Consider the following 24658-nt stretch of genomic DNA (forward strand, 5'->3'; position numbering starts at 1 on the left):
AAATTTTATGGACTGCTTCCATGCCATCCCAAAATGTCCCATCGAGGACTCTTTTTTCTATCCTTTCTCCATCTCTGGTCCTGCTCCTGCATTCTCATTCCATGCGCTACTTGTAAACAATTTTCTCAAATCAGATTTCTTCTTCAAGATACTGTTGATGGCAATGTGATTTGTCACAAATCGAGTTTTACCCGGTCGAATCAAATCTCCCTTCGTGATGCTCCTCATTTCAGCCAGTACCCAACTATGATTGTAGATGTAGTTAGTTACACTTTGAGCCTATTTGACGACAGTGGAAACAGTCTCTTGCTTCCCGATATCTTCAAATATCAAATCGATGCAGTGGGCAGCACACGGGATCCAGAACAGCTGATATTTTTTATGTAGTTCCCTTCCGACCTTTTTAAATGCTGATGCATTGTCAGTGACAATCTGGACAACATTTTCTGGTCCAACATCTTAGATAATCTCATCTAACAATAGTTCTATGTACTGAGCATTTTTTTTCATATGTGAAGCATCTGCAGACTTCAAAAACACAGTTGAACCTTTTGAATACACCATGAAATTTAGAATAGCCATTTTGGTTGGGCCAGTCCATCCATCACACATGATAGTGCATCCATATATTTTTCAGGTTTCTCTGTGAGTATCCACATACCTTTTCCTTTCTGTGTACTCGTTCTCTAAGTAACGAGTCTGAATTTCATAGGAGGTAGGAAGCTTTACACCAGGACCTAAATAAGAAAATGATTTATTTTATAGGAATGTTTATTATATAAAATTCTACTTAACATAATTGTCCATGAAGAAATATGTCAATACAATATAATTTACCTAGATTTCCAGCTGTAGTCAACATGTTTTGAAAATGTGGAGAATCAACTTTGTTAAAAGGGACAGCATCATATATGTGGTATTTGGACACCATTGTTGCCAATAGTTCTCTACCACCTTTTGGTAATGATTTAATTGTGCTTTGTTTTGATCGACTATCTTTTGATGGCATTGCTACTGGAGGCTCAGGAAATGAGTACTGATAGGTTTTTGATCGATCAACTTGTTGCGGTTGTTGACTGCTACTAACGCCTCTCGATTGTTTTGAAAATTAAAATCTTGCACTTCTACTAAACTGAGAGTTCTTATCATGATCTACTGTTGATCGTCTTACTGCAGCACGATAATCTTATTGTTCTGCAGGATGCATGTCTAGTGGATACTGAAATCCATCATCATCATCATCATCATTGTCGTCGTCGTCATTGTACAGACTTGTTTGATTGCCAAGATAATCATTGCGGAGTTCTTCTCTAATATCATCTGTCTTTTCTTGCTTAATAAATTCTTTTCTCTTTATCCATGCTATCACCTCTGTTTTGATCTTCGGTGGCACCTTATCACATTTCTTTACACTCTTATGAGGATCATAACCTGATAAATGACTCTTTGTTGGAGGTGAAAAATTTCGTAGAGGAGTTTGACCCAACAATTAATGCGAACTGGAGCGGAAGCTGACCGGGAACAATCGAGAAGCTTCCCTCGAGCGTTGACCGTCGGCTCCAGGAGAAGGGGGGGTACCTGCAGAAAACTCTTCGATGCCTAAGTCAATATGTTTCTTAGTAGTGGAGTACAACGAGTTGAAATTCGATGATTTACCTCGCTGTCGAGCAGCCTATTTATAGGTGTACTTCGGCGTGGGCTGCAAGTAAACTTGCACAGCAAGTCGCAGTGACTTGAGCGGCACACCACCATTAAGGCCATATTCACTCCTGCAATAACCGTCACTTATTGGAGGCCATGATTGCCATACTGAATGTCGCATTTATCGTCGTCTTTACAGCTACATCAATTGTTGCATTTACTGCTGCCATTACTTCTCTTTAATTTCCTTGATTGCATGGTCAAATTAATTGACCACCCCCACACTCTTCAATCTTGTAATTCCTCCACTTTTGAAAGTGGCAAAACAAAATATACATGTTGTACCATATCGATTTCCTTCGACGGGAGTTGCGTACTTCGATGCTGGATCATTTCCACCTCCACCACTGCTTGCCATTTTTAATCTAGCATATAAAAATGTACTAAAACAAGTAAATATTTATTGTAACTTGCAGATTAGATCTAAAACATAACGTATAATATTAAGAACTATTTATACCAGAAATGTAGAACTTCTTTTCTTTAAAACAACTGCAAGACTGCTTCGATGCGTAAATTGAAGTATATGATAAACTCTTATATGGATTCCTCACTTCTTCAAGATGCATAGTCACTCTGTTTTTCATTAATATATTGTTTCTTCTACAAACTCACTTAGCCAGTCAGCCTCTTTTGAAATAATTGAACTTGGTCTCTTTTCAAATAATTGAACTTGGCCACTTTTGAATAATTGAGCGGCCTGCTCTAAGTCGCTTTATGCATGTTATTCACTTATTCCATTTGATAGTTACTTTAGCATTTGAACATTTAGCTTCTTTATACTATTCAACTACAGACTATACACTCACAGACTACACAGTAACTTTGTTATTCCTCATTTTTTCAAGATGCATAGCCAAAATTTAATACTCCATACTCTGCACTCTCTTCTCATCATGTCATCCATATATGGTTCCTTGACTTCCTTCTGCAATGTCATTTGACATCATTTGAATAATTGAACATTTATGGCTTTATCTTCTTTCTATTATTCAACTACAGAGTTACAAACTACATACAGAGTTACAGACATAGTCACAGACTACACAGTACCAAATCTCTCCTCACACATATTTGCATTTAGACTTTTAGAGAATTACTTCTCACCCAAAATCGCCTTGAGGGTATTTCTCCTCACCTACATTCGCCTTGAGGGGATTTTTTTTCCTCACCTAGATTCGCCTTGAGGGGATTTTCTACTCACCTAGATTCACCTTGAGGGGATTTCTCCTCACTAAGATTTGTCTTTAGGAGATCTCTCTTCACACATATTTTCATTTAGAGAATTACTGAGTTTTTTTTTTTTTTTTTTTATCTCAAATTTTATAGATATTTCTTCACTTTATCAGGGATTTGCAAATTTCTAATATATCGAAGATATTTGACGATGTCGGAGAAATTTCACCGAAACAATAAAAAATATCTTATTTACCCCCGTAGATATATCGAAAAAAATATCGAAAATATCGCAGATATTTAAAATCTTGATTCTTACCTAAACGCGAAATCCAATAGTCAAAGAGAGGAGACAGCTGATGGGATAGGACAGAAGAACAGCCCATATGTCATTTACATTGGGCCTCACAATGTTGCTATTCTCAGACGTCTCTCCAGAAAAACAAATAAAGCATATGAAAAACCCTAATTCCGGAAATCTTGGAACCCTAATTTAACCCAAAAAAAAAAAATCCAATCCTTCTTCTTCTTCTTCTTTCTTCTGCAACTGTCTTGTTTGACTTGTCAAACATAAACCCTCTCTCTCAAGTACAATAAAGATGCTGCAACTCCAATCCTCTGCTTGCTGATGCACCTGTTTATGGAGAAACCCCAAACCCTAAAATCCCCAAATTCAACCCTAAATCCCAACTTCGCAGTCCCCAAATGGCCACAGACGCAAAGCCCAAGTTCCAAAACCCGGACTTCCGCCCGATTCCGCAGCAGCCCACCGACTACGGCCCACCGGACCTCGCCGCTGCCTCCTCCCACGACGGCCTACACTTCTGGCAGTTCATGATCGCCGGTTCAATCGCCGGCATGGTCGAGCACATGGCTATGTTCCCCGTCGATACCGTCAAAACCCATATGCAAGCTCTCGGGTCCTGCCCGATCAAGTCGGTCGGAATCCGGCAGGCCCTCGGCTCCATTATGAAGATCGAGGGCCCCGCCGGGCTCTACCGCGGCATTGCCGCCATGGGCCTCGGCGCCGGCCCGGCCCACGCCGTCTACTTCTCGGTCTACGAAATCTCCAAGAAGTATTTTTCCGGCGGGAATCCCAACAACTCCGCCGCCCACGCCGTCTCCGGAGTCTTCGCGACGGTTGCGAGCGACACCGTTTTGACGCCGATGGATATGGTGAAGCAGAGGCTGCAGCTGGGGAATAGCCCCCTCTACAAGGGTGTGTGGGATTGTGTGAAGAAGGTGTTTAGGGAAGATGGGATTAGAGCCTTTTACGCTAGTTATAGGACTACTGTGTTGATGAATGCGCCGTTCACGGCGGTGCATTTCGCCACGTATGAGGCGGTGAAGAAGGGGTTGATGGAGATATCGCCGGAGCATGCGGATGAGGAGAGGCTGATTGTTCATGCTACTGCTGGTGCTGCAGCTGGAGGATTGGCCTCAGTGGTCACCACGCCGCTTGATGTGGTCAAAACTCAATTACAGTGTCAGGTATGGTCCATTTTTAAGTTCAGTTCAGCTTTATAGATGTTGTTTCCGAAATGTTTTAGGCCTTTGTGTAATGATGTTAGCTTAGTTTGAAATTTGACCCTGCAAAGGATTATGCAATTTGGACCCAAATCTTTTTGTGTTGAGTTAAAACTGAGTGTCACTGAAAGCAGAGGATAAAATAGCAAACTAGCTTATGCAATTGATAACCTTTAATGGCAAAATCTAGAATTAGTGTAATACATAGCCATCTTTTGGATACTAGTCATGTCCATAGCTCCAGCATTTTATCTACTGATGAAATGTTGATTCTTAATCACACTCTGTGCATAGCAAACTTCAATTGAAGCAAATTGCTTAGCCTAACAAAACTAAATAAGATATTATACTCATTCAATAGATAACCTTTAATTACCAAAATCGATGATCTAATTAGCTATCTTTTGGATTCACTGATGCTTCATGTCCCTTATCTCCAACATTATTCTTTCAAGGATGTGGGTAGCAGTATTTATACATGATATGCTGTTCTTTTGTTTTGGTACAGAAGTATGGAAGAGAAGACACAGAAATAATCTGTCAAGTGCCATAGGTTTTAGATTGTAACTGATAATGGTGGAGGAAAGAAGTTCCATAGAATCCTAGTGAAAACAAGTTGATCATAAGCTTCATGCATAAAGTCTGTTTCCTTGATTATTGCTTTGATGTTTCATGTAACTGACAATTCACGTGAAAACATTGTTTTGATTGAAGTTTCTACCTAACTTTTCAGAGTAATACAGACACTGTTATTTGGTTCTTTTCCTTATTTGTCTAGTCATTTACTTGTGCTCTCCTGAAAACTTCCTTGCATGTTCTACTCAATTTTGATAAGCTTGCTTGGACAATACATTGAGAATTGAAACCAGTGATAGTTAAGACATATGCATTGCTAAATTATGCCAATGACTTTTTGGATATATATGTGTTGGCTGTACAGGGCATTTGTGGGTGTGACAGATTTAAAAGTGGTTCGATTGGAGATGTTGTTCGAACAATACTGAGAAAGGATGGATATAGAGGGCTTGTGAGAGGATGGGCACCGAGAATGCTGTTCCATGCCCCTGCTGCTGCTATCTGCTGGTCAACATATGAGGCTTCGAAGACCTTCTTCCAAGAACTCAATGGTGGTGGTAGTAACAGTGGCACTGTAACCTGAATAAGACAAAGGAGATTTTGCCGTTGCATTACCGATATGTCTGTATGATTTACAATCAGAGTTTGCTTCACACGATGCTTGAGTAGGCAAGTCCATTGGAAATTTTCAGGCTTCACTGGCAGTCTATTTAGTACACAGGATTAGGCAGCAAGTCAAATTCACCGGTGCAGGTTAAGTTGTTTGTATCGTAGCCATTTGTTGTCTGTTTCAGTAGTATTTTTTCTCCTGCCCAATGTTTGTCCTAAAAATTTAAGAGAAATTTTTTCTGTTTATTTTTTATGGCAAAGAAAAAAGAAATAATGTTTTGTTATTGATTCATTAAGTTTTGGAGTATTAGCTCACACAAACACACTGTTCACGGATGTTTGCTGCTTCATGATTATGGTCCTGCTATTTCCCCGGTTCAGGAATTTTGAGATGTCCTTGGTAGCTTTAAGTCGTTGGATGCATTTATATTGTTATAGGATTGTTTGATATTCCCATCCTCTTAGAACATGCTGTGAGATGTGCAAATTTGCTAATAACGCTAAGAAATTTCTATTTTTGAATTTTTTGTATACCAGTATATCTAGCAGTTGGTTGAAGTTAGGTCTAAAGGAAACAAAAATACCTAACAAATTCCCTTTTGTTCCTAAAAGGTTGTTTTGATATAAATGAGGCTTCATCTTTCCTCCAAGGCTCCATAAACAATGGATCATTATGAATGTACATTTCACTACTGTATATTGAAGTATTTAGCAATGTTTTGCTTTATGCATTAAGGTATCCACCATTTTTCAAGGTCATACTTCTATGACCAAAATTATCTGGCAGCTGTAAAATTATCAAAGCTGCAAGACTGTTTAAACAGCTGCAGTAAAACTGTGTAGTGCAGCCACCCTAAGTTTGAATCCCTTGGGAGATGACCAAAATGCTTCATAAGCTCACAACCTGACCAACCACCACAGTGATATCATCTGGCTTTCCACCTGCAAAAATTGAGGCCAGTAGTTACATCGACATAAGGCCTGATTACAGTTTGTACCGTCCAAAGTACATGTTGAGGCATTGGTGATGGCAATTTGGTCTTACAAAGAAAAAACTAATCTTGCCAAGACACTTGAGCTGAGATGAGAAGAAATGTTACTTTTTGTTTTCGGCCAAAAAATTTTACTTTTTCCAAATGGAACTTGAAATTTTAGAAAAATGGCTGCAATGTGATGATATTGCACACGTAACATTTATTACCTGTAAGCTTCATTCCAAGTATTTTCTTCCAAAAAGGAGCTTCAAAACCCTGAAAGATGAAAGAGCAAAGTCATATATAATTTTGTTTCTTTAACCGTTATGATTACTAAAAGTCAGGTAAGTTATATTACTCTGGCTCTGGCCTCAATGATGTAGGGAGAATCAAACTTCGCATCCAGGGAATGATTGCTTGCCAAATTAGCTAATGCCTTTGCTAGCATTAAAATTAATTTCAGTTAGGTAGAACATAATGTGCTATAGTTTCTTATCCTCATAACATTTGTTAATTTTAGAAATATCTACCAGCCTCTGCAACATCTTTGTATCCTGTCAGATTCGAAACAATTTCATGGTCGAAAACATTATCAAAAAGTCCATCCGAACCCATTACTATGGTGTCTCCTTCTACCAACTCAACACTGCTAACCTGCAATTGGAAAGGAGTATCCAGAATTATATCACCAGAAACCATCAGATTATATAAACTAAAAATATAAGACATTTCCCTGTTCTACATAACTATATAATAGCAAGTTTTTCTCAAACAGCAATAATAAATTGTTAGAAGACCTCTCATAATGTTTTGGATTTTTTTATTTTTGTTTTCACTTCAGAGTGATTTAAGTAGTTAGAAGAGATATGAAGCATGAAAGACGTCTATGCATGAATTGTCTGAAGTTGACTAGGATTTAGATAGCAATCACATAGTGCTAGATAAAGGGTAATTACCACTGCATCACGGTAAGTTTGGCCGAAAGCTTGTGAACTAAGTTGGAAGGGACAATCAAAATAATGTTCCTGTGGTGATGTAGAAAAATATACTTTACCTGCAAGTTCAGTGATGACGTCATTTAAGAATTTAGAAGAAAAGATAAGGAAGAGCTCAAAACTTTGCACAAAAATCAAAACCATTGTGTTATTACCTTCACGAATAACCCTAAGTCCACAATCCCCGACATTGGCAATCTTCAGAATTCCATTCCTCTCGAGCATGGCAACAATCCTGGTCATATGAAGTAAAGCGAAAATAAATATACGTGTGCCGGAAAAATGTGTTTTAGGCTTCACAGAACTGACTATTACAGCGAGGATATCTTGCACAGAGTGATCAACTTACACGGTAGCAGAACCTATAGAGGAGGTAGCAGCATGTGCTTTTCCTATCAGAACCTGAGGATTATCGTTCACCTGCTACATGGGCGAGATGTCATGGGTTCCATATACAACACTATATATGCATAAACTCAAGAATATACTGAGAAAAACATGCCAATTTTCACCTCCACATCTTCCACAAAAGATGAAGCATAGGCCATCAATTCTTTAGGAAACAATGAAGGATCCACCTTCTGTTCAGCCCAACTAGCAAACCCAAAAAAAGGATAAATCACAAACTTTGGAGCTTAACCACTGAATTATGCATATAATTCTTCTATTACTAATTCATAGACCAACCCAATTTCCATTTCATTTCTTGCAAGTCATCAACCAAAAATGTACATATCATTCATTTTCGAATTGAGAACCTTAAATTCATACCCAGAGACACCATCAGCAACAGCAATAACTCCCCCATTGTAGGTGCTCACAAAGAAGGCATCTTCTCCTCCTTTTTCAACCTTTCCAAATACCAACTCTTGTAAATACACAAAAGCCTTGATAAAGACTAGAAACTCTAACAACAAAAAAACTCAAGCCCCCAACACAAATGAGGAACAAATATACATGGTGGGCATATAAAGAATGAAGCTTTGCAACTGTGAACTACCTTGCTGGGGTGTGGAATAAGATGGGTTCCAACACAGAAAGACAGCTCTTCCCTGCAAATACGCCACACAATTTTACTAATTCCAAGCTCAAATGTTTAAGTTACAAGACTTTGACGACAATAATATAATGAATGGAAACAAAGACGTGGGCTTGAGGAATGAGGATTGAAGATTGGCTCACCGAACTGGCTTGGTTGCTGATGGAGCACAAGAGACTAACATCCTTCTCTTCTTTAAAGTTTCATCAGTAAATGAAGTAGAAAAAAGGGAGTGAATGAGTGGGTGAGACTTGGGAACTGACGCCCTGAAAATGGGAACTGCCATTTTTCCCGCTTCCACTCCTTCTCTCCCTCTCTCTAGCAGCCTAGCAGCTCTAGGCAAGCTCGCACAGCCCAAATGAGTGGTTCAAAGTAGCCTGACAATCTGTATTTAGTTGGAGATTCATTATTTTGTTGTAGCGCTTCACTGACAAGTAGCACCAGTGGTCTAGTGGTAGAATAGTACCCTGCCACGGTACAGACCCGGGTTCGATTCCCGGCTGGTGCATTTATTTTTAATTTTTAATTTTTTAATTTAGCTAGCTCCTCTATAATTGTTTTTAACTCTCTATTTCATTAGGCATTTATATAATCGTACCAACTAGAGTCAGGTACCCAAGTTATATGGCTATCGCACCAACTAGCGTAGAGTCAAGTATATTTTTTCTATATAGCTTCTACTTATATTTCTAAAGTTATTGAATAGATTGTTTTCAACTCTTTTTATTTGATTAGCTCGTATAATTGCATCAACCAGCATATGCAGCATCAAGTCATGGCTTCTACTTATATTTCTAAAATCATTAAATAAGAAATCCATCATTCATCCTCGTTGCTTGTCATTCGCACCAATTAACGTATGCAACATCAAATTCTATATTCTACTTCTATTTCTAAAGTTTTTGAATAGGTTGTTTTCAACTCTTTTTATTTGATAAGCTCATTGCTCGTATAATTGTACCAACTAGCGTATGCAACGTCAAGTTATATATGGTTTTCATCTATATTTCAATTTTTTAAGTTATTGAATAGGAAACTCATAATTATGTCTCGTTACTTGGTTCCTCATTGGTTGCTTGTATAATTGCACCAACTAGCGTAGCGTCAAGTTATATGGCTTCTACTTATATTTTTGAAGTTTTTGAATAGGTTTCAACTCTTTTTATTTAATTAGCTCGTATAATTACAACAACTAGCGTATGCAGTATCAAGTTATGACTTCTACTTATATTCTATAGTCATTAAATAAGAAATCCATCATTCAGCCTCGTTACTTATATGATTACACCAACTAACATAAGCAACGTCAAGTTATATATTCTACTTTTATTTCTAAATTTTTTGAATAATTTTTTTTTGTGAGCCCCAAAAATATTTAAGGAATAAATAAAAATATTAGAGATTTAATTTATGATCTTGATAGTTATCAAGATGCTCGAAATTATTTTTTGAAAATTTTTACCAGGCGAAATCTTCAATCTAAGGGTCCAATAAGAAAGTATGTGATGCAACGAGATCGCGGTTATATTTCAAACTGCTGAGGTAAAAGTCCATTTACCTCCTTTTGAGAGATTTTTTTTCCACTTACCCCATTAAGTTTATTTAATTCTCTCTTACTCAAAACACTCTAAGAAGGTCATCCCTAATACCCCATTAACATTTTTTTTTTGTTTTTTAATTTTTTTTAATACCATTTTACCCTCACCCCTTTGAAATTTAGAGAGAGAGAGAGAGAAACCATAGGAGACTTCGCTGGAGTCCAGTCACCGGCCGCCGCCTATCGGAATTTGCTGAAAATCTCACCAGAAAGGTTTTTTTGCCCCCAATAGACATCTATTGTCCCTCAATAGACGTCTATTTCCCCAATAATCTATTGCTCCCTAATAGACGTGTATTGCCCCCCAATAGACGACTATCAGTCATGTATTGCCCCCCAATAGACGTCTATTGCCCTCCAATAGAACTTCAGATCGCCAAAATGGGAATTAATCTTCCTAAAATTAGACAAATAAAACTTTTGATTAAAAAAATAGAGAGAGGAGATTACATCAATTTAAAACGTCTATTGCTCCCCAATAAAATATTTTTCTTTCTCTTTTTTCTTTCTGTCCCTATTTTACCAAAAAAAAAAAAATTTGGACACCAAAAAAATGTTTTGGGCACCTAGAATTGATTTCATCACTTTCCAGTATCAGAAGAGCATTCAATGCACCAACTACTGCGGTGCCTTCTGATCCAGAGCGAAGCAACCTTACCAACACAGCTACAGGCACTTCTAAAGTTCTAATAAAACATTTTTTTTCTTTTTCCTTTCTTTATAGGCATTTTGCCTCCATTCAAAAAAAAAAAAAAAAAAAAAAGAAGGGCCTGAGCTCGTCTCCAGAGCATGAAGGCCGCGCACTCACCCATCTCCTTCTTCTCTGATCCAATCCCCTCAAATCCAATTCGAGAACGCAAACTGAGGAATCATCGATCACCAAAGCCGCCGGGATTCAGACCCCTTGACCCGACTGATAGAGACTGCCCCGGCGGAGCCACAGCTTCAGACCGCGTCGCCAAGCACAGTCAAAACAGCGTCGTCGGAGAACAACAACGACTCGAACTGTCAACGTCGTCGTCGTTGTCAGCGGCGGCGAAGCACGACGATGAGGAAATGGAAGAGGACGTGTGCCGGATCTGTAGGAACCTGCCGACGCTGATAACGCAAGAGAAAGAGAGCGAGAGGGGGAGAGGGAGATGAGATAGTGGCAGAAAATGTAGTTTGTTAATTAGATTAAGGGAAAATTTGACATTTTATCTTAAATTGGGTTAGTGGGAACAAAAATATGTTGTTGGGGTAAGTGAGATAATTTTGGCCAATTTTAGTGCTTTGGGTCAAGGGCCCTTTTAATAATTTGAAAGTTTTGGAATTAAGGAAAATATTAAAGAAAAAAGTGAAACTCGTGCGGTGCTATTTGGGTCATGTTGTGGAGCCATGATTATGGTGTCATCTGCGTGGACGATTAGATTTATGTTCGTTTTACTCTTGTTGTCAACATGTAGACATGCGATCCTTGCACGTAGTCTTAGTATTTTTGAGACATGGTATAGAAGATGACATTGTCTCTGATGTTATTGATTATGAGATTTTACTAAGAATCTCTAGTATATCTGGCATAAATAGCCTTGGAAATGAGCATATTGCGGTTCCTATTGGCTTATGGTACATGTAACTACCTTCTCTTTGGGGTTTTGGTCTATGTGCCCCCTCTCCCCTCCTCCCCTAAATGTCTGCTTTTCGTGATTGAATAAAATTTCTTTTTTTCTCTCTTCAGAAAAATTGGCTCTCTTGTATTTCTAAAATTTGATTAGGAAACTCATCAGTTTATGAAATTTACAAAATTTTAATTGACTCATAAATGAGTAAATTTTGAATACAGCTGCTCTAAATGTACATATTTTTAGTAGCTGCTTTATCATTCAATTGGTGGAAACAACAATAAGTACACTTAATAATAAATCTTAATAACAGTATTTCTATTTTATTCATAACATAAGAAATACCCTTTTTAAAAAAAAATTACACACATATCACGAAAAGGACTGGTACCAATTGATTCTTGTTCCATTTTATCCACAGGAAGCACCAGTGGTCTAGTGGTAGAATAGTACCCTGCCACGGTACAGACCCGGGTTCGATTCCCGGCTGGTGCATAATTTTTTTCAACTTTTTTTTATTTTTTTATTTTTTATCTTCCTCCATTTATATCGATCCCAAATTCTCAGCTTTCCACCTATGCTTCCACGGTTTTCACCAAACACCGAGACTTGGTTCTCTGAAAGTGACTGACAAACCATGAACGCTACCTCTCCTAACGATTTCATGGAAGGTCTCACTTCTTAATCATCAAAACTCTCTCTCGTTTTCTCCATTTCCTTTCTGTGTTCATTTTTGATTTAGATTGGATGACATGTGTTATGCAGCCGTAGAGAATCACAGCGGAAGCGATTCCGACACCAACATCGACGACGACGACGATGCCGCCGACGAGTACTACCAGCCAGTCTCCGCCGTCGATTCCGAAGACGACGAGGAGAATCACCATCTCCAAAACGACGCCGTTGTTGTTTCCCACTCGCAGCTGCTCCCCAACGGCGTGATTGTGAACCAGGCGCAGAGGGGAGTGTCGTCGCTGAGATTAAACGACGACGTCGAGGGTGATAATGGCAGTAGCAGCGAAGAAGAAGAAGATGTGATTGGAGTGGGTTCTGATTCGGCGATCACGAGGGCGATCAGAGAAGACGAGAGTCGCCGGCACGCGCCGTTGACGCCGGAGACTGCGACGAGGGTTATGGAGGCGATGAGAGGGATTTCGTTCGCCGGAGTGGCTCCGGATTGGGCCGATCGGATCCCTGAAGAAAACTGGATCGATCGGCTTCGCCGGCTCCGACAGTCACCCCAGAGTTAAGACATTGTTTGTTCTTGTTTTCTCAATTTGAATTGGATTAGAATTTTAATAATTGCTGCATTTGCACGTAAGATTCTTGATGTTGATCAATGAAAGTAATATCATTTCAGATTTTCAGCAATTCAAAGTGTTAAATGACAAACAAAAGCTTTAATGCATTTCACTATTCTACACTGAATCACAAAGCTCACAAATTTAGGAAGAACTCTGCTCTTATTACATTGTGATAATAGCATCTGTAAACCCCAAACAAAACTCTAAATGGTATATAACTTTCTGGAAAACTCAAGATCATGTTTTAACTTTGGGTTGGCTGAACAAGCTACTTCTTCTGCCCATACTCTCAACTTTAGCCACTAGCAACTCTTATCATATGGTAATTCGATACCAAGTGGAGAAGAATCTGCATCTGGGTCGCCTTTTCAAGCTCCAATGTTCTCAATTTCGGCGCCTCTATCCATTCTCTTCACAATGCCAGCAATGACCTGATACATGACCCAAATATAAACTTGAGAATAGAGATATTTAATGTGTGCTAAAATTGTAGATGTCTTTGGTACAAGTGTTTCTGACCTTTCCAGGTCCCAATTCATAACTCTTCTTCAGCCCCTTGGAAAGGAGAGTCTTGACTGTTGTTTCCCATTGAACAGGGGAAGTCACCTGTAAGTCGGTGTTGAGAGTTCAAATTAATATTCTTTATCGTGAAGCCTTAGTGATGGAAAGAGGAAAGTTCCAACTAGCTTACCTGGCGAGCCAATATTTTCTTAATCACTTCAGGGTCCGAATGTGGCTGTGCATCAACGTTGGAGATTACTGGTATTTTTGGAGTTCTAATCTGTGTTGCAGCCAATTTTGCTTCCAATCTTGATACAGCTGGGTCCATAAATCTAGTGTGGAAAGCACCAGCAACAGCTAGACGCACCTGAGTGTAGCAGGAAGTAGGCAGGGGGCTTTGTCATTTCTATTATTGTAAGTACAGAATTGCATTGGAGTTTAAATTGAATAATAGATAACAAAAAAATACCGTCATTCGGGCCTTGAATGACTTTGCCTTGGCTTCTAGTGCTTCCACTCCTTTCACACCTCCAGACACAGCATAGTTTCCCTAACACAGTAGAATCATGCGGTGTCATGGCCAAGATTGTTGTTAAAATCAATGAAGAAGCAATTGCCTGGTGAAGCTTACTAAGTAGGATTTAAAATCCTTACAGTACATAGGTAATTTGCAATTTGAACTTTGTCTTTGTCATCAACTTCTTCATTGGCTGCATCACACAACTGTTGAACCTTGTCTGAATCTAACCCTATGACACTGACCATGGCACCTTTGGCAGCATCAGCAGCTTCCTGCAGCAAGTTAAATAAGATAGCATAGTAAAAATCTATCCTTTCAGGATTTTGAATCAAAACCAGCCTAAACTAATACACGCATATTTTACAACTAAAAAGTTACCTGCATAGCTTCTCCCCTCAGTTTAACCAGCTTGAGCCCATCCTCGAAGCTTACAATGGGAACACAACCAACAACAAAGGAAACATTAATATGAGAAGATTACAACTACAGAAGACCTTAGAAATGCAGATAAATCTGCTCTATATATATACAGCTAGTGCATTAGTCTCCTACCCTAAACGAGGCCCTAGGTAGCATCTTCCCTATATAATAAATATGGAAAGGCAGCATCCAAGAAACTGAAATCGTGCCTAATCTCTTGTGCAGAATCGCACAAATGAGGTTATTAAGTTAATGAACTAAAGAAAAGTTTCTTATACATAATTCGATACACATTTTTGGTTTACTGAAGCCTTCTATACAGTTCCCACTATAGCATATCTTGCTCGATTCAATGACTCACCTAAATGAACCAGCAAATGCCAGAGCAGTATATTCTCCCAAACTTAGACCACATGTAACATCAACAGAATCAATGATCTGCTGACCTCCATCACGTGCACGAAGCAACTCAACAGCAGCTAGACTTGTGACATAAAGAGCTGGCTGCAAATTAGTAGTAGACACTAATCAATGTTTATCATAACAAAATCTTAGCCTTCAACATTTGACATAAACTTCTATTATGTAGCAGTACCCATGAAGCAAATAATAAATTGAGCACATACCTGGCTTATAACAGTAGAATCAAGCTTCTCTTTCGGTCCATTGATACAAACATCTAAAAGATCAAACCTTCATACAAACAGAAACAAAAAATCAACACCGAAAACTATCTTCCAAACACCGAAAAGAAAATATTACACATTGGCTGCCGAAAAATCAACAAACACTATTCGAATCCTACCCTAAAATATCGTTTGCTTTCTTGTACAACTCTGCAGCTGCCGGTACACTCTGAGCTTCCTTTCCCATTCCAAGTGCTTGTGCACCCTAAATTAACCAGAACACAAACACAACAAAGCTCAATCCACAACGAAGCAGTAGTTACTAATTTCGGCTAAGCAAAATTGCACTACTCAATTATACCCCAAATTAGACATTTCCATATCAAACTGGGATTTTCAGGAAACAATTCAGAATTGAACTATTCTCAGAGCATTAAAGCAATGACATTGTAGAGCAAGGAGCTTACTTGGCCGGGGAAGAGGAAAGCATTGGTGGGCTTGTAATCGGCGAACAAGGCGTCGTCGATTACAGCCGGCGATGATCCGACGGAGACGCTCATGGAAACCCTAGATCGGCCGAGGTTCCGGACCCCGAGGACGGGGCGGGCGGTGCCATTTCGGAGCCCTGAAAAGTTGAGAGAAATGGGGGAGACGGCGAGCGAGGCGGCGGACATGGCGGCGAGTGAGGTGCGCAGGCTAAGAGGGTGGTGGTGCAGGCTAAGAAGGGTGCGCATATAAGAGAGGGGAGGGACGGAGATATAATACGCAGGGGGGTTCAGGTTAGCGGAGTTTACAAAGGTGGGAGGGAGACGGCCAACTGCTTTTTTAGATTTTGCGTCTATGCTTAAATGCTTTGGTCACTCTAATTGATAGTTCCTAATTTTTTTTTTTCTAAGACAAGCATTGTACTAATAAATGAAAAATTAGGAGGATCCCATAATTAGAAATCTAGAACTAGTATTAGTACGTTAAATTATGAGCAATAACATTTGTTTGAGGACGAATATGTTGGAATGAGAATTTGGGAAGATGCACAAGAATATTTGAAATATCGTCATGCAAACAATATATGTATGTGAAAAGTCTTTAAATTACGTGGTTATCGATCCGCCCACTTGTTTATTTCATTTTTAAAAATATCAGTCTGATCTGACAAGACTTATGCTAGACAACACTGCAAACGTCAAAAATTTTGCTAAAAAAAAAAAAATTAACGACTGTGTAAAACTGAGAACTCAATTAACTGCTAAATCGAAAGTAAATTAAAATATCATTAAAACTTAAGTGTTTCTTGCATACTTGGCAACACCTTCTCAAAATTATTAGAGTACTGTAAGAATGTCAATCTCCAATATCAATATTTCCACTTGTAATAGTTTTGAGATTCTTGCTCAAATGCAGCAAGGTGAGAGCATTGTTGCAGATGAGCGAGAGACAGATGGAGAGTGCATTGACACTTTTGTTGGCACTAATAATATGAATCTACTTTGGTTGAATTTAGTGTTCATCAAGCTAAGTTCTGTTGGGGTATTTAGAAAATGAAGAACCACTTGGTCATCATACATATGCTCATGCCAAGATAAGTCTTATGTTTTCATGGTTTGATGAAGGTGAAGCAACTCTCGAAGACGAGAATCTTCTCAAGTCTTTCGTTAACTCACAAAATAAAAAATTGAAGTCTAAAAGAGATTCAAGTGACCCTTACCAAGGGCGTAGCTACATGGACATCAGAAGGGTCACTTGACCCTGCTCACCATCTTGATAAACTCCATCATGTCTTGAGTGTTTGCGTTTATGTAAGAGAAATATGAGCTACTTGACTCAATTTGCCCCTTTTAAAACAATAAAATAATTACTTTTAGCTAGCTTATGACACCTTATTCTAAAAAATAAATGTGTTTCTTTTTTTATATATATTCCTCTCCTTGATTTGTTTATCTTATCCTTATGTACAGATTTTTTTTATATTTTTGTTGTTCATCTTAGGAAAATAGTTTGGGGCTAAAAGACTTTCATAGGTGATTATTATATAGTATTTTAAAACCACTTTTTTAAAAAAAAAACTTAATCGACTAGCTATATAAATTTGACCCCTCTTAACTAAACTTTTGGCTACGCCACTGACCCTTACCCTACCCACAATCGGACGCCCGCTGTGCATCTTGATCTTTGATTCAATCAACTCTGCTTAATTTTACTTATGTTTTGGTTGCTTTTTGGTTTTGTTATTTCTTCTAAGAGGTTTTGGTTTCATGTCCTCCTGCTATTTTTTTAATGAAATAAATTTCTTCAATGGGCAAAAAATAAAATAAAAAAGGAATGTCAATCTCCAGTTTCGTTGTTTATGTAACCTACTACAGAAGAAACCATTGTTTTAATATTTCAAAACCTTAAAGCGCTACCAAAATTCAAATTGACATCAAACTGTCATTGCAATATAACTTACAACTATAATCAATGATTATATAGTGTATATTTGTATATAATAAATCAAGTTACATGATCTTCAAGCAAGGCTGAAAGTAAAGGTACGTACGTATTAACAATGAAAACAACTAATACATCTCCATGATGAAGACCAGATAACAGCTAATCAAATTGAATCACTAAAATCCAATTGGTCAGTTTCATTGAAACAAGCACACAATTTGTACTTTCCGGTATATATATACGATATGATACAACAGCAGGTTTTGCCTCTCTGCTCTTCTGTTTCTGCTCTCAAGATTGTCAAAAATGGTGCTAAATCTTCATCGTCATCAATGTTAATCTTCTGTTGTATAAACAATTTGAGGCATGGAAACATCTTGTTTGTTTGTTTCTATATATAATCAACAACATTGAGTTCACTGAAGCTATCCCTCTCACTTCTGATAACTCTTGCTTTATCGCCTCTTATTTCTAGAACCTGTAAAACAAATGGTCAAAGTGTAGAGTAAAGAACTCAACTGCAATGCCTCGTATTATAAGGCGATGAGAAATGAATTTCCTTAAATTCTAGATCAAATACTAGCCTTTCGATTGGTTACTGTAAGTCAAAGATCTTGTCTAATTCCATTAGATCTTTCAATAAAGTAGCCACTAAAACTTATTATCCTCTAAGAGAATTTATTGTCCCTGCTTACTAAAAGAACCTGGAAAACAAAGTCAAAAATATACACACAAAACTCAACTGTAATGTCACAAACTACAAGGCAACGAGAAATTGAGCTTGAGCTCTAGAGGCCTTATGGTTTAGACTGGTTAATATATAGGTGAGATCTCATCTAATTCCATCCATTGGCCAGTTCGAGATACTAAGAGAATATAAACAGATTCACACTGGATGTTACTATATGATCTTATGAATCACGCATGCTCACTTTCTATATCTCCTCCATCTACATAGCTTACCTCTGGTCTTGAATTAAGAACTCCACTTGACATCCCAACGTCAATCCGCCATATGCTACAATTGTATTTACTGCAAGGAGAATGCATAAGCATAGGAATTGAGTCTACAAAAGATGAGAAAACCCCTTCCCATCTACTTCACTTTTATTTGACACAAAACAAGAGATATGGCTACAGAAAGTACAGACTATAGGCCAATACCAGTTTACTCCTACAGTTTGAGGAGTATGCCCTACAACCATTGCCTTAGCACCAGCTGCTTGTAGTGTCTTTTCAAGAATAGAGTGTATCTGAGTGAAAATTTGATTTCAAAGCCAACCGAGTCAGATAAAAGATACGAGTCAATGAAAGAACCAACACTATAGCTGAAAAACTCATTCAGAAACTAGTCCTAATTCTCCCATTTCCAAGGGAAGGAAATTAAAGCACTGTTATTTACTTGCCTGGTTACTCTGGTAGTCATCGAAATCTGAGTTATCTCTCGAGTACAAACGATTCCAAACTACACTGTCATATCCCCTTGTGGCTATGAAAGGGATGTTAGGATCGTCCTCACTCTCACTGAGGCCTCTCATCCAATGAGATACTTCCTTATTCATTCTCTCTATGCCATATGCAACTGCAGATATCCAAACAAGAAATAAATAACACTTCTTCTATGAAACAAAAGATAACATTTAGATCAAACAGTAGTACTATTTTTTACCGTGGTGAGGAACAAGACCACCATGACAGAAGAGCCAATCATTGACCTTAAGAACAACAGCATGTCGCGCTAACTCACACGCCAATGGACCGCCTGGTCTTAGAAGGATTGATCTGGCAATCACACCCTTTTGCCTCTGTCCTAATATTTAAAAACCTCATCAAAATCAACATTAAAATAGTAGCTGCATAAGGATAAAAGTTGAAGTAGAGGACTTCAGTACCCTCACTAGATTCCATGGATCCCAATAACTTTGGGGCATTTTCCTATCTTCTTTCAACTTTTGAGAGACACCAATCCAGTCAACAAAAGCTTCTTCCCAGTCATCTCTACAGTCATCCAAGTATTCCAAGAAATCAATACACTCATCAAATCCTCCAGCGTCCACAAATCGAAAATCCCCCTCCACATTCATGCTTTCGTGATTTCCATTGACCTAAACCATTACAAGGAGTAGAACACCATTCAATCCTTGAATTTCATTGAAAAGAGAATTCTTAAAATTAGTGTACTCTGAACAATTTGAAATTGGTGTTTTGCTAGAACATTTCAAGCATCTAATAATACTCCAGCAGTGCAAAAGTTCCAATTTTTCTGTACAAACCTGAAAAACTGCTCCACCTTCAGCTTTTGCCTGGATATCCAAGGATCGCAGCAATGACAAAATGGCAATTTCATCCTCACCTCGATCAAGTATATCTCCAAGCTGAACTAATACCTAAGTTGCAAGGGAAACAAATTTATCCTCATGTTCTCCAAAACTTGGTGGCTTTATAACATAAAAAAAAAAAACAAATTAAAGGCTCTGAGTTTACCGTTTCCCCGCCTGTCCACAAGTCTTCACCATCAGAACTCAACACACCAGCCATCTCAAGTGCACATCTTGTTTGATCAAGGTCTCCATGCAGATCCCCAACTATATGTATACAAGCACAGAAAGGGATAAATATTCTATAAACCATGAGCTGAGAAGAACATATACTAGAGACAATGTTGATCACTCATACAACCCTGGATGTCTTCACCATTTTAGATATTCAATTCTAACAACTTCTTAGCTTTTCAATGATTGGCTACATTTGCATAAGCAAATGACGATTCAAGTATACCAAGTAACAGTCATTTCTAAGGTGTTTTCAGCGCAAACAAGGAGTAATTGATTTGTATATCCAATACACTATCCTTGCACTCAAATGTTGTCTCTTATAATAATAAAACATGTAATGACAAGATTTTGTCTTTGAAGTAGCTATGTAATAATTTTAGATTTATATTTATAGAACATTTAATACGTAGCAATATTTGAGTTGAATGATACACCACGTAAGTTGTAATAATGAAGTAATATTTAAGTATACTGGACTGATCATGTGCAAAGTGACAAAACCTCCCTTCATTATTGGCATGAATCCAGCTTTAAAAGTTCAAATGCATTCTACACTTTAAGCAAATTTGATCATTAAAATATCAAAGCTTTCTTTCACCGGTGAATAAAATGTTAACCTTTCTTTGAGAAACGTAAAAATATTTGTATCAAAAAACACAAAAAGAAAATGCAAAGATTTCAAAGAACACTAACCGGCGACAATTCGGCGACCGGGAGCAGAAACAAAAGTGGGTGGGTTTCCACTGACGACTATGGGCTTGGATGCCTCTGTTTTGCCATAACTGTTCAGTGAAGAAGGAGATGAAGAAGAAAAAGAAGGAGGAGTCTCTAAGAGCTTGCGAGGCTGAGAAGGTGGAGGCAGAGGCAACGAGTTGAGACAAAGCGAAGCCATTGTTGGCTTGGCTGGACTCAGAGCACTACTTACTGAATATGAATCAGTGACCATTCATATTCTTATTGCTTGCTATATACTGTTTTCTTTAAACTCCTCAGCCAAGTGTTTGGTTGGTATATCTTCTTTCCCTTTTATTTGATTTTTAGTTTTCGCTTTCTGTCCTTTTTGCTCTTCTGTGGGCAAACGGTCAAAATAATAGGCAGTTGGGCACTCGAGGTGTCCAAACCAACATGGTACACCTTCCCTAGTTTTTGCCTTCTAATGCTAAATATCTAGAGACCAAGGAGTCTTTACGAGGGACGCCTACTCATTATAGAAAAATTCTTAGGTAGGGGCTTTCTCACCACGTGGATATAGGGCAAGCCAATCAGACATCATAATTTTTTTCTTTGTTCTGAAACTGTCCCTACTTTTTAAAAGTGCAAACCCAAAATACCCCCATGTTGGGGGTTGATTGGTCCGCCCTATATCCACGTAGTGCGACTGCCCCACGCGAGTCTCTCTCATTATTATAATGGTTTAACCGTCTCGTGATAACAATTCATTTAAACCACGTGGTGTGGTGTGCTGGTCGAGCGGCCTAGTCTGGAACCCCCAGGTCTAGCGTTTGATTCCCAACTCCATCCCGTGGCCAGCATATTTGAGGGACCTTTGTTTGTTAACACGAGGGTTCGTGCGTCTGCGGTGCAGTGATTAGTCTGGCAAAACTGGAATACTCTGCATGAGGGTGGGTGTGTGGTTCTATTGACGTCTTCCCCCTCAAAAAAAAAAAACAATTCATTTAAAAATATTATACATAATGACCCACCACAATGAAATTGACAAAACAGTTATTACTTAAGCGATTCAATATTTTTATAAATAATAAAACACATCCAAAACTATCATACATAATCCGCAGAAAAAAAAAATCAAAAGGCACTGGATATGCTGGTGTTGTTGGCGACATTCTCAATCTTGAGCAGAACTACGTGTCATGTCCAAAAGAAGACACACACCTACCTCCCCAGCTACCTCCAATGGAGTTTAAACCATTGCCATTTCCTCCACCATAGCCTCCACCACATGTGCATCTCCACTAAGTTTAAGCTTCTAAGGAAACCTCTTCTTTTTTCGGTTTAGGCCCATTCTCATTAACTTTAGCTTTGTTCTTCACCTTTAGACCAACCTTTCTTCTTCTTTCCAGGAGACAGATGCACCACACCTTTAGTATTTGGAATACAAAGTCTTCCTCCACATCCAATAGAGCAACAATCACCATAACCTCCACAAACATAGGTCTCTTCCTTAACATAACTAATTCCACTGGAAAGTCCCAACACATCCCAAGAATTTGAGACGACGGAGCAGATGGAAGCGCCTCTACCAGCATTGGTCTAGCCGCAGCACCCAAACTCGGAATAGCCTACAGATTAGTTGTCAAAAAACCCATCATCTGCAACAAATTCATTTGGGTTGCTAAAGCAACTCTGCCACCATCTCTCCTTGGACCACTGCCGGCCCAAACCTCCCTGGGGTTAGAAACCCTAGATGTCACCCATGACTAGACTACATTCGTCTCATCAGCAACACGGTCCACCCGATTCCCCATACTTAACATCGATGCTAGCATCACTGTTACGTCTCATACATTAATTTACTGGTTTACTAGTCATTTGAACAGTAAACGACAACTATTGTTACTTTTACCTTTGTTTCAAACTTTTAGTGGACCCAAAAGTTGAATTTTTATTTCATTCTTCTTGAAAGAACTTCCTTCACGAAAGTTGTAGAGGATGTTTATCCAAGTTCGTGGACACGCGACACACTAAAATCGAAATTCGTACGACAAAGTTATGATCTAAAAAACTCATGTTACCATTTCGGGAAACCTACTATAAATAGCATTTTCACCTTTCCATTTTGTTAAGTTGCCATTTCAGTCGAAACCCTAATTCTCAAGTTCTATTCGTGTGACCTGAATTCCAAACTCAACCTGACCTAGAGACCTAAGGTTTTCTTCACCATTAAGCCAACCCAGACCATTAGACCATTGCGTTCAGCGCACCTCTCTACGACGATCAAGCATTTGGCCACCATTAGCTCCGATTTGCACTAGAAAGAGAAAGAATCAAAGTAATTGGTGCTTCAGCAGGATGTGCACTCGACCTGGCTGGAACTTTCTCCTCCAGTGACCAAAGACGACAAGACAAGCTGGGTTTTGGAGCTCTCCTGAAACTGATCAATCCCTCCAAACGGCTTAATACGATTCAAAAAAATGAAGGAAAATCGAGCTTTGAAAGAATTCGGCTCCTTTTTCAAATGGAGGTAAATTCCAGCCATTTGGCTTTGATTCAATGTTTGTTGTAGTTCTAGGAATGGATGGGATTGTTGAGAGGAAGATTTTGATGTAGGTTTCGCAGCCCAAATCATAGTTCGGATTGCTGGCACATCAGGCCGACATGCCGCCCCTTCCTCCTGCACGTGGGGGAGCGTACCGCCTCTTCTGGCTTTCTGGTTTAGCCCACTAAGTAGAGCTTAATATATGAAACTTGTGGATATGATTTTGGTTAAATTAGTAAAGGTTTGATATCTATCGAAAATTTCAGAATTTCAGAGTTCCGGGTGTTGATTTATGGAAATCCGAACTTCAGATTTTCTTCGTTTTCATTCTAGAACGCTAGAATCGATGAAACGATAAGGTTGGTGAAGTTCGGATTGAATCCAAGGAGAACTGGAGAATTTAATTTTTTGGGGGAGATGACGTTAAGTTTGGTTTTCTATATATGTAATTCTAATTCCGAACTTTGGATTTATGTTCATGAGCATTGTTTTGTACAAGATGTAAGTAGCCCCCAGACGAGGAGAGTTTGGTTCAACGACAGACTTAGTCGTATACTATATGTGGACCTTTGTTTTTAATACTATGCATGCAATTCTTTTCTAAACGATCATTTGATTTTCCTTGCGCATATTGAAATTTAGTTTATGATTGATTCCTTGGTTTGTTTTTTTCGATAAGATATTTTGATTTTATAAATTACTTTAGTGAATTTCCATGCTCAGAGTTGAAATTGTGAATTTTTTTTTTTGATCAAATAAGAACTTCATTAATAATGAACTGCTTACAACGAGTTTTAGGCGACATCTCTTATGCAGAAATGGCCTCTAGACTTCCCACTGGAACTCTATATACTGACTCTAAACTTGCACTACAACTGTATGACAAAGACAAAAGCGCAGGAGCAGTGAACCCTTGACATCTCACCTCTCGTCCAGCCAGTAAGAACTCTAAAACTAGACAACTCACTTGTGTCGACACTAAACTCACCCACCAGAGTTCTCCTGACCAGCTTTTAATCGACCAAGCCAACACTCATTGTGACCTAAACTCAACCAAAAGGATTGCCGGACTTTCAGACCTGGGACTAAATAAAACCCTACACCATCACCACCATATTGTCGACACCATCCATCCACCACTGCTCCAAAACACCATCGCCTCCGACCCGATCCCAGATAGGAAGGACCCACTAGAAGGCCAAGGATGATTGTCTAGCTAGACTGTTTCGCCACCGCTGCTGACCCAACTCCAGAACAGGAACGATCTCCGAGACCGCGACAGAGAAGATC

General features: G+C 38.7%; 5 protein-coding genes and 2 non-coding genes across 10 annotated transcripts; 4 read left to right on the forward strand and 3 right to left on the reverse strand.

Annotated features, from left to right (window-relative positions):
- Positions 1-3251: 3251 nt before the first annotated feature.
- Positions 3252-5879, forward strand: LOC112165691 (mitoferrin). The gene is made up of 2 exons (XM_024302299.2): positions 3252-4368; positions 5345-5879. Exons 1-2 carry the CDS (start codon positions 3583-3585, stop codon positions 5561-5563), a joined length of 1005 nt encoding a protein of 334 aa, XP_024158067.1. The 5' UTR covers positions 3252-3582; the 3' UTR covers positions 5564-5879.
- Positions 5880-6260: 381 nt separating this feature from the next.
- LOC112165692 (probable protein phosphatase 2C 26) lies at positions 6261-8961 on the reverse strand. Of its 4 annotated transcripts, none has more exons than XM_040506639.1 (11): positions 8741-8961; positions 8559-8610; positions 8330-8409; positions 8071-8152; positions 7908-7981; positions 7714-7793; positions 7520-7521; positions 7094-7217; positions 6922-7004; positions 6791-6839; positions 6261-6531 (listed from the first exon to the last, which is right to left on the reverse strand). In XM_040506639.1, exons 1-11 carry the CDS (start codon positions 8881-8883, stop codon positions 6479-6481), a joined length of 822 nt encoding a protein of 273 aa, XP_040362573.1. In that variant the 5' UTR covers positions 8884-8961; the 3' UTR covers positions 6261-6478. The 4 variants fall into 4 exon arrangements, 3 of the variants coding, with proteins under 3 accessions (XP_040362573.1, XP_024158069.1, XP_040362572.1); XM_024302301.2 differs by having other exon boundaries at positions 7520-7617; positions 7908-7978; positions 8741-8955; XM_040506638.1 differs by having other exon boundaries at positions 7520-7617; positions 8741-8954.
- A 73-nt stretch (positions 8962-9034) lies between these two features.
- TRNAG-GCC lies at positions 9035-9105 on the forward strand. The gene has a single exon. It is a non-coding gene; the product is annotated as a tRNA-Gly (tRNA).
- Positions 9106-12219: 3114 nt separating this feature from the next.
- Positions 12220-12290, forward strand: TRNAG-GCC. Its single transcript has one exon. It is a non-coding gene; the product is annotated as a tRNA-Gly (tRNA).
- Positions 12291-12306: 16 nt separating this feature from the next.
- LOC112165189 lies at positions 12307-13187 on the forward strand. The gene is made up of 2 exons (XM_024301626.2): positions 12307-12466; positions 12561-13187. The coding sequence occupies exons 1-2, from the start codon at positions 12433-12435 to the stop codon at positions 13043-13045; spliced, it is 519 nt and encodes a 172-aa protein (XP_024157394.1). The 5' UTR covers positions 12307-12432; the 3' UTR covers positions 13046-13187.
- LOC112165188 (malonyl CoA-acyl carrier protein transacylase) lies at positions 13181-16001 on the reverse strand. The gene is made up of 10 exons (XM_024301625.2): positions 15634-16001; positions 15346-15431; positions 15167-15233; positions 14902-15044; positions 14499-14547; positions 14255-14392; positions 14070-14150; positions 13791-13967; positions 13619-13705; positions 13181-13530 (listed from the first exon to the last, which is right to left on the reverse strand). Exons 1-10 carry the CDS (start codon positions 15898-15900, stop codon positions 13468-13470), a joined length of 1158 nt encoding a protein of 385 aa, XP_024157393.1. The 5' UTR covers positions 15901-16001; the 3' UTR covers positions 13181-13467.
- Positions 16002-17579: 1578 nt separating this feature from the next.
- Positions 17580-21146, reverse strand: LOC112165187 (shewanella-like protein phosphatase 1). The gene is made up of 9 exons (XM_024301622.2): positions 20845-21146; positions 20081-20181; positions 19870-19983; positions 19489-19701; positions 19266-19401; positions 19003-19178; positions 18761-18849; positions 18560-18629; positions 17580-18074 (listed from the first exon to the last, which is right to left on the reverse strand). The coding sequence occupies exons 1-9, from the start codon at positions 21095-21097 to the stop codon at positions 17988-17990; spliced, it is 1239 nt and encodes a 412-aa protein (XP_024157390.1). The 5' UTR covers positions 21098-21146; the 3' UTR covers positions 17580-17987.
- Between the last annotated feature and the right edge of the window lie 3512 nt (positions 21147-24658).

Source organism: Rosa chinensis, chromosome 5, assembly GCF_002994745.2.
Source record: "Rosa chinensis cultivar Old Blush chromosome 5, RchiOBHm-V2, whole genome shotgun sequence".
In the NCBI taxonomy this organism is placed as follows: Eukaryota; Viridiplantae; Streptophyta; class Magnoliopsida; order Rosales; family Rosaceae; genus Rosa; species Rosa chinensis.

Excerpts from the sequence above, each read along its gene's own strand:
- LOC112165691 (XM_024302299.2), top strand. The coding sequence starts at position 3,583 with ATGGCCACAGACGCAAAGCCCAAGTTCCAAAACCCGGACTTCCGCCCG. Across the intron at positions 4,369-5,344 it reads AAACTCAATTACAGTGTCAG|GGCATTTGTGGGTGTGACAG; the intron begins GTATGGTCCATT and ends TTGGCTGTACAG.
- LOC112165692 (XM_040506638.1), bottom strand. The coding sequence starts at position 8,883 with ATGGCAGTTCCCATTTTCAGGGCGTCAGTTCCCAAGTCTCACCCACTC. Across the intron at positions 8,410-8,558 it reads TTATTCCACACCCCAGCAAG|GTTGAAAAAGGAGGAGAAGA; the intron begins GTAGTTCACAGT and ends GTATTTGGAAAG. Across the intron at positions 7,218-7,519 it reads AAACTTACCGTGATGCAGTG|GTTAGCAGTGTTGAGTTGGT; the intron begins GTAATTACCCTT and ends TTCCAATTGCAG.
- LOC112165189 (XM_024301626.2), top strand. The coding sequence starts at position 12,433 with ATGAACGCTACCTCTCCTAACGATTTCATGGAAG. Across the intron at positions 12,467-12,560 it reads TCCTAACGATTTCATGGAAG|CCGTAGAGAATCACAGCGGA; the intron begins GTCTCACTTCTT and ends TGTGTTATGCAG.
- LOC112165188 (XM_024301625.2), bottom strand. The coding sequence starts at position 15,900 with ATGCGCACCCTTCTTAGCCTGCACCACCACCCTCTTAGCCTGCGCACC. Across the intron at positions 15,432-15,633 it reads CTTTCCTCTTCCCCGGCCAA|GGTGCACAAGCACTTGGAAT; the intron begins GTAAGCTCCTTG and ends TGGTTAATTTAG. Across the intron at positions 14,151-14,254 it reads TTGCAAATTACCTATGTACT|GGAAACTATGCTGTGTCTGG; the intron begins GTAAGGATTTTA and ends CTACTGTGTTAG.
- LOC112165187 (XM_024301622.2), bottom strand. The coding sequence starts at position 21,097 with ATGGTCACTGATTCATATTCAGTAAGTAGTGCTCTGAGTCCAGCCAAG. Across the intron at positions 19,984-20,080 it reads TGTGGACAGGCGGGGAAACG|GTATTAGTTCAGCTTGGAGA; the intron begins GTAAACTCAGAG and ends CTTGCAACTTAG. Across the intron at positions 19,402-19,488 it reads ATCCATGGAATCTAGTGAGG|AGGCAAAAGGGTGTGATTGC; the intron begins GTACTGAAGTCC and ends ATATTAGGACAG.